General features: G+C 42.6%; 1 protein-coding gene across 1 annotated transcript in view; it reads left to right on the forward strand.

Annotated features, from left to right (window-relative positions):
- LOC123520716 (octopamine receptor Oamb-like) overlaps positions 1-6,268 on the forward strand; it is a 271,000-nt gene extending 264,732 nt beyond the window's left edge. The window contains exon 5 of the mRNA XM_045283256.1: positions 3,872-6,268. Coding sequence (XP_045139191.1) covers positions 3,872-5,228 — 1,357 coding nt within the window. The 3' untranslated portion in view covers positions 5,229-6,268. The remainder of the gene's footprint in view (positions 1-3,871) is intronic.
- The last annotated feature ends 2,784 nt before the right edge of the window (positions 6,269-9,052 follow it).

The following is a 9,052-nucleotide window of genomic DNA, read 5'->3' on the forward strand; positions in this document are numbered from 1 at the left end:
CTATCAGAGCAGAAGGACAGCTTATTCCAGTGGCTTGCCAGAAATGCATTAATGGACGGAAAGTTTATCATGTGCAAGTTTATCATGTGCAAGTTCCATTACCGCTTCAAAGTTAAGTTCTCTAATGGAACAGAGGCAAATTACTAAAACTATTATTATTATTATCATTAAGAGTTGTGTGTGTGTGTGTGTGTGTGTGTGTGTGTGTGTGTGTGTGTGTGTGTGTGTGTGTGTGTGTGTGTGTGTGTGTGTGTGTGTGTGTGTTTCACGGTTTGATCTGCTGAAGTCTCTGACGAGACAGCCAGACGTTACCCTACGGAACGAGCTCAGAGCTCATTATTTCCGATCTTCGGATAGGTCTGAGACCAGGCACACACCACACACCAGGACAACAAGGTCGTAACTCCTCGATTTACATCCCGTACCTACTCACTGCTAGGTGAACAGGGGCTACACGTGAAAGGAGACACACCCAAATATCTCCACCCGGCAGGGGAATCGAACCCCGGTCCTCTGGCTTGTGAAGCCAGCGCTCTAACCACTGAGTGTGTGTGTGTATGTGTGTGTGTGTGTGTGTGTGTGTGTGTGTGTGTGTGTGTGTGTGTGTGTGTGTCTGAGTTCATAATTTCTTTTCACCTGCAGCAATACAAACATAAAACAAGTAATATTTCAAGTATTAACGCCGAAAATAAAAAGTAAACAAAAAAAATCCGTCATTCTCTCTCTCTCTCTCTCTCTCTCTCTCTCTCTCTCTCTCTCTCTCTCTCTCTCTCTCTCTCTCTCTGTGCTAAGATGATAGGGATAGACAGTGTCAGTAAACAAAAGGAAAGAGAGAGAAAAGGAGAGAGAGAGAGAGAGAGAGAGAGAGAGAGAGAGAGAGAGAGAGAGAGAGAGAGAGAGAGAGAGAGAGAGAGAGAGAGAGAGAGAGAGAGAGAGAGAGAGAGGAGAGATGGGGGGAAGAAATCAGGGAAAAGGACGGTGATATGACTCAGGAACAGGAAGGGGAAGGAAGAGAAAAGATTGCGGAAATGGAGAATAGAGACTGATTACGAAAAGGGAATCCGTAAGAATGATAAAGTCGAAGGAAAGTGAGTAAAAGAAGACAGAGAAGCACAGTGAGGTACAGGCGCAAGGTGTGAGTCTGTAGAAGTGTGAATGGGAGATGAGATACGAGAAAAAAAAAACGGAAAGGAAGTGATGAATGAGAAATCAGGTCTGTGGAAGCAAGATGAGACGTAGGGGAAGTTAAGAAGGCGCAGGAGGAGTTATGGAGAGGTGTAAGAGGGTGCAGGAAGTGGAGGAATATTGTTCCCAGTAGCGGAATGTTTTATGTTCTGAAGGGAGGAAAGGGGAGAGGAAAGAGGCTAAAAAAAAATTAAAAGGACGATAAAAAATACAGCCCTGCTCCATAAAAAAAAAAACGCTGGAAAACCATAATTAGCCTCATTAATAAGATAATTTTTCACATCCCCTGATTAAAGGCAGAGTATTTTTCCCAGGTGGAGTGACGCACCAGAGCAGAGGCGAGCTGGTGAGGGCCATGGCCATGGATAACTGAGGGTGATAACGGTGGATCTGTGAGACTGGCTGGAAAATATACAGACATAAAAATGTGTCTATATTTGAATGCTGAGTTAGGTGTCTTGGGACGGTCAGGATGGAAAACTTCGCTTGTGTGTGTGTGTGTGTGTGTGTGTGTGTGTGTGTGTGTGTGTGTGTGTGTGTGTGTGTGTGTGTGTGTGTGTGTGTGTGTGTGTGTGTGTGTGTGTGTGTGTGTGTGTGTGTGTGTGTGTGTGTGTGTGTGTGTGTGTGTGTGTGTGTGTGTGTGTGTGTGTGTGTGTGTGTGTGTGTGTGTGTGTGTGTGTGTGTGTGTGTGTGTGTGTGTGTGTGGTGTGTGTGTGTGTGTGTGTGTGTGTGTGTGTGTGTGTGTGAAGGTGACTTCAGGTACAATAATGTTATTCAGCTGGCAGTCGCGTTTTAAAGAATATGTCAAAGGTACATTCTCATGGGGTTTTTTTCTTTGTCGAAATACAAATTAATTTGTTTTTCTATTGATTCTTTTCTTTCTTACTTTCTTCTTTCCTTCCTTTCTTTCTTTCCTTTATGCTTTCTTGCTTTCTTCCTTTCTTTCTTACTTTCTTTCTTTCTTTCACTCTCCCTTGTCACACTAGCAACGTGCTTTGAATTTCGTGCCATACTATACTGCACCGCACCATCACTGCCTTCAACTTCCCAATGTAAAAGTTAGCCAGTGCCTATTTTATAACTCACAGTGCTTCAACAAACGCCTGACCTCTTTCAGTCCTCACCGAAGAAACTATGTCCTAAAAGTTTGAAACCTCAACACAATTCTGATTGATTTGGAAGACGTGAGTTTACCAATCTCTCTCACCCTTGCTGCTCCCTACTCATCACTTTGATATAGAAAGTAAGATATTTTAGTTAGTTATCAGGACAACTTTCAAAGGCTACGGAAATAATAAATCTCCTATGTGTTTCTTCTAATCATGGGACAGGATCCTCTTCAGAACATCACTAAAATCTTGAAAACACCCTCAAAAGTCCAGTAACCTCTAGATAAAACGCTGAAACGTTAAAAAATATGGTTTAAGGAAGGGGTTATCTAGCTCCAGTCCAGCAAATCTAATTGGTTCTTATTCGGAAACGCTTTGCTCTCGCATCACGACTATTTTCAAAGGCCACAGAGATGATTTGCCGAGTTCTCAAAAGTGTTTTTCTTTTTTAATAATTTTGCCACTATAACAGTAAAAATAAATAAGTACGGAAATAGAAAAATAAATAAAGTCCTGTGTAGCTTGAATTCGATCCTTATGAAATTATTGAAAGTGCAGAACAAAAGTGTCTCAGAATAAAATCTTCAGTGGCCAGATAAGCAACTTGTTCATTAGTTGTTGGTTTCCTGAGGTACTGTTGTAAGTAATGCGATTCTTTGTGGTCGCGCAGTTACATACTTCATGTTCATTCTTAAAAGTCCTCTTCTTATCAATTAATTTTTGTTTCAGTCTTAAATACCTTAGCACTAATGGCTTAATAATCTTATCGTGCGGCATCGATAACTGCAGAAGTTGTATAGTGTTATGATCATGTAAAAGGGTAAGAAATACATGGGTATACACACAACAGAAAGAACACGCACGCACACCAAAGAAAATCAGTCTTTATAGTCGTGATCGATATCCTTTATAGAAAAGGAGAGTTACAGGCCAAGGCATGGATCCCAGTCAGGTAAGGTACGTCAACAGAAGCCAAAGATGATGGGAGGAAGCGGAAAAAAAATGAGATAAAAAAACTAGAAAATGAAGGAACGAAAAATAATAGCAAAGATGTAATGTTTTATTGCAATAGAAATTAAAAAGAAAAAGATAAGGAAGGAAATGAAAATTATAAAATAATAAATGTAAGTTGAGGGGGAAAAAATTGGGGAGAACGATAGGAAGGAATAACAACTCTCCTTAGAGGTCCCCCTTAATTAAACTCTCTAAGTACTTAATTAGATAAAGAAAAGCAAAGGTGATGACGGAAAGGGAGTAGGACGTGGACAGATTCATAGATTTGAAGAAATATGACTCGGAATGGAAAGATCAGAGCTAGAATAGAACTTTAAGCCGTCCCCAAACAAGAAACAGAGATGACACGCTCTTTCATGTACACACTCCGGTAAGGACTCGGTACACACGGCTGCCAATGCTAACACACACTCTGGCAAAACACACTAAATCCATTTTACATTTGGCTGTAAGCTTCGGTGTTTTAAGTTTACATTTCTATTGTGCTGTTGCGTCAGTATACTTACCTCCCATAGGCGCTCTTGCATTGCATGTTAACCCACCTCCCCCTCCTCCTTCCACAGGTACGTGGCAGTGACAAGGCCCGTGTCGTACCCGTCACGCATGACCCACGTGCGCGCCAAGGTACTCATCATGCTGGTGTGGGTCATCTCGTTTCTCATCTGCCTACCGCCTCTGGTGGGCTGGACGGGGTCGGAGCGGGCCCAAACTGTTGTGCTGGAAGCGGACTGCACCCTCAGCTGCTCCCTCAACGACGATCCGTGGTACGTGGTGTACTCAGCGTGCGGCTCCTTCTTCCTACCGGCGCTGGTGATGCTCTTCTTCTACTGGAAGATTTACTGCGCCGCTGCCGAGACCACTCGCGCCATCAACCAGGGCTTCCGCACCACCAAGAATAAGCGTATCCTGGGCAGCCGCTTCCAGGAAGAACGACTCACTCTCAGGATACACCGCGGTCGTAACTCCGTACAAGAACGGCACCATCGCGGATCAGACCGTCGGTGCAATAATGGACACCCTACTGGAGGCGACAGTGACGGCAGCGGGGCGCGCGGAGGGAATATCAAGATGAGAACGCTTCGGCCACAGCTCATCATGAAGCCAAGCCTTGGCGTGCAGCCCGACGTGACGCGCATGGGGGAGCCCTGTAATGTGTGTCATGAACACTGCTCCATACACACCTCTACCACCAAGCCTGATCCTTGCTACACTGTCGATACAAATTTTACCCAGGTGGACGCACCCTCCACAGGGCAGCAGCAGCAGCAGCAGCAACAGCAGCAGCAACAGAAGAAGGAGCAGGTAAATGAGCATCAACAAAAAGATAAGGAGATGCAGAAGCAACCACCGAAGCCGAACCTGCGAATACACAGGAAGCAGCAACAAAAGCAGAAACAAACCTCCCCAACTCCCAACAGCCTCGCCCCGCCCAACGAGCTGCAGGTGCCTGACAGGTTCCCTGGGCAGGAAGGCGGCACCACGCCTCCGCCGCCACCAAAGACAGGTAGAGGCCGCCCCACTGGTACCTCCAGGATGGGGCGGCGCAATATCAAGCTGCAAGTAAAACGCTTTCGCATGGAGACGAAGGCTGCCAAGACCCTGGGCGTGATCGTGGGGGTGTTCACGCTGTGCTGGCTGCCCTTCTTCACAATGTACCTCCTGCGCGGGGTGTGTGCGGCCTGTGCCATCAATGACCTGCTCTTCGAGGTCCTGTTCTGGCTTGGCTATTGTAACTCAGCCATCAATCCCTTCATCTACGCCCTCTTTAGTAAGGATTTCCGATTTGCCTTCAAGAGTATCCTGTGTCGGTGTGTGTGTAGACGGGAGATTCGGCCGCCGCGCCCCGCCCACCACGCCTCCATCTACATCCCTTCCTATGACCGAGACAACGACAGCGATGACGACGACGCCAAGCACTAGTGTGTTGCCGTAGAGCGCACCCACCGAGGCAGGGACTCAGTGTTCAGACAAGTGACTGACAGAATGACGGCTAAACAGACGCATGCTCAGCACCCAAGTTCTGGTTCTCTCTCACATCTCTTGACATAACTCACTTTTCTTTTAACAATTTCAAAACCTTTCCAATGAATTTTTGAATTTTTATTTCTATTTTAAAGATATACAATTTCAAACGAGGAAACAAACGTGGAAATTTTTCTTACATGAAATATACGAGATAAGATCATTAATGCACACACACACACACACACACACACACACACACACACACACACACACACACACACACACACATACAAACACACACACACACACACACACTCACTAAGACTTCAATTTAAGAAGCCATGGAAAACAACAAGAGATTTAAGAGAGTTTACCAGGAAGTGTCAGCTTACGGGGGAAAAGCTTGACACTTCAAGTCCTCGCGGCACCCGGGCAGCGCCTAGGTGCTACGAGGTGGGTCACCTGATTGACTCTGGAGAAGCAGTCCACCTCTCTCACATCAGGACATGTAGGAGGGGGAGGTACTGACGCAAAAGTGTTCACAAGTTTGTATGTTCTCTGGTTAGTCAGTTTTGTGAATCTCGAGAACATTACTAACATTATACAATATTTGTTGTGCCGAGGCGACCTGGAAACCATTGTATTCACAATGACTTTACTCAAGCCGCTGCATAGTCTGAGTCTTTGTTACAAGCGGTGCATCGATAGAGACGATAGTGACCCATAGCCAAGGTTCGCCATCAGAGGCTATATTATAAACTGAGGAAGGGAAGGAAGAGGCGAAGGAGGAAGAAAGTGATGTTCCTTCTTCCTTCCCTCGTGTCCTTCCACATATCTGTGATGCTTTCCGACTAACAGATCAAAATATTGCTATTTGTCTTATATTTTATATGCTGCTACTGACAGAAATCTTATGGGAAACATAAATAGAAATATTTAAATAAATATGAATGAATATAATGTAACATAAAAGAAGAGATAATATAGAGTTTATATAGGTGATATATAATATATATATATATATATATATATATATATATATATATATATATATATATATATATATATATATATATATATATATATATATATATATTTGTCTTACTGTAGCTGTAAGTAGCGCTGTATGTATGTATGTATGTACGTACGTGTGTGTGTGTGTGTGTGTGTGTGTGTGTGTGTGTGTGTGTGTGTGTGTGTGTGTGTGTGTGTGTGTGTGTGTGTGTGTGTGTGAAACAGAATCTGTGTATAGAATATTGTGTCTTTCTCTCATGTGACCAAAATGAAGACTATATTCGGTGTATGAAGTTTCCCGATGTTTGAAATATCTGTTGTGTCCTTTTCTGTCAAACGAAAATTTATCGTACATGAAGGAAAACCAACAAAAAAATATATATATTATGTATACAACAGTGTCCGGTGTGCGACTTATGTAGTGTATACTAAACTAAACTTCATTGTACCCAAAAAAAATAAAAAAATAAAAAAATAAACACTAAATCCTAACGAATATATATATATATATATATATATATATATATATATATATATATATATATATATATATATATATATATATATATATATATATATATATATATATATTCACAAACGTTCAAACTTAAACAAAATAAAACAAAACAAACAAAAAAATCGTAAAACTACATAAGAAGAATAAATACTTTGGCCATCATGCAAACAAAAGATAAGAAAAATACAAAAAATATATATACAGTACAGGAATCCATGCAATTATTGTTAGAGAATCCCTTTACTTGAATGTCAAATCATACCTTTACATGCGCTCATCCGGCGAGGGTGTGACTGCTGGGGGTGGGGGACGGTATGAGTGGAGGAGAGAGAGAGAGAGAGAGAGAGAGAGAGAGAGAGAGAGAGAGAGAGAGAGAGAGAGAGAGAGAGAGAGAGAGAGAGAGAGAGAGAGAGAGAGAGAGAGAGAGAGAGAGAGAGAGAGAGAGAGAGAGAGAGAGAGAGATGCAACAAAGAAAGGAAAGGAAATTGCGGTGGAGGAGAAGAGGATTAAAGGAAGGGAGGGACGACAAAATATATTAACGTGATTGAAGCAGAAATGGAAGCCACGGTGGGAAGGAACAAAGATGTGGTGAAGCAAGTACGGAGAAGAGGTATCGGTGTCCACGTGCCGGAATGAAGGACGGGCACCAGGAGGCAGGGGGAGCCACCCACGCCCTTCCTTCGCTCTAACACACACACATGACTAGCCTCCGCGACACCAACCCAACACTGACAGCTAATTGGTCTAGAAACAAGCCCAATACGAGCTAATCAAACCCTTGCTCTCCGCCACTCTGGAAACTTCAGTATTGGTAGTATTCAAAAGCACTTAAACTAATGTACAAGTGGTATTATATTTTCTATCACAAACACGTTATTTCGTCCTTGCACATATGAGGGATCGAGAATGAAAGAGGGAACTCGCCAAAATGATCAAAAGAAAACGTGGTGCTCTAATAGTCAGCTGCTCGTGCCCTTATTAGCTTAGACATGTATTTTCAAACCTTTAAGCAGTGCAACTCCATTGCATTCACATAGGTCTACATTAGTCTACATGAAAATAAAGGAGAGAGAGGAAAGCACGGTACATGATTGGCTGAAGGCTAAAAGCATCTCGATCAATCAGCTTAAGTATTCGGTTGAGTAGTGTTTGTTCTGTAAGACTCAACGCATGATCCAATTGTATTACTATTGGTATTACTCTTTATTGTCTACCTATGTATAACCGGTTCTATGCGTGGCAAACACATCCGCAGACACTCACTACACATACTTGTCTCAGCGTGATCGCAAAATGTCCCTGTCCTGTTTGCCGCCAACACTCAGCCTTCCTCGCTAAACTTTTTCATTCCTCCCTGTCGATGAAGACCTTCAATACGTCAGTAGGGATCTTGACACACGTCTGGCGCTTTTATTGCTCCTCCGGGAAGGTATCGGCCATTGCTTCAGTGTGTGTGTGTGTGTGTGTGTGTGTGTGTGTGTGTGTGTGTGTGTGTGTGTGTGTGTGTGTGTGTGTGTGTGTGTGTGTGTGTGTGTGTGCTTATGTGACTATGACATACACAGGAATATTTTCTCTTCTCTCTCTCTCTCTCTCTCTCTCTCTCTCTCTCTCTCTCTCTCTCTCTCTCTCTCTCTCTCTCTCTCTCTCTCTCTCTCTCTCTCTCTCTCTTTCTCTGTCTATCTATTTATCTATCTATCTATCTATCTATCTATCTCTAAATATCTATCTTTTCTTATTTATGTTTATCTATGTACCCATCTATCACACACACACACACACACACACACACACACACACACACACACACACACACACACACACTCACACACTCACTCACTCACTCACTTCCTATATACGAATCTTACATCTCATTCATTATTGACATTACAACAAACACCTCACAACAATCAATGCGAGTCAATAATCAAAACTTAAGATAAAAAGTTATACCAAAAAGAGGTAAATAAATATATAAAGGTTACCAAAGAACACATCCTTTGAACACCTAAGGCGCAGTAATGAACGAGAAGTAAAGAAGGGACATTAAGAAAGGGACATTCAGAAAGAAGGAAAAAGAATAATTACTCTCGGAATTAACTCCTTCACTAACTGGAGGACATATATTTTTTTTTCCTCATAGCTACTTATGTACATGAAAGTTTCAAAGGCATTTATTTGGTATGCTACAGTGTTTAGTGAAATGGTTACGTATAGAGTATAGGAAAGAATAAAATAGCCTGTTCCTTTT

This window comes from Portunus trituberculatus, chromosome 47 (assembly GCF_017591435.1).
Source record: "Portunus trituberculatus isolate SZX2019 chromosome 47, ASM1759143v1, whole genome shotgun sequence".
In the NCBI taxonomy this organism is placed as follows: Eukaryota; Metazoa; Arthropoda; class Malacostraca; order Decapoda; family Portunidae; genus Portunus; species Portunus trituberculatus.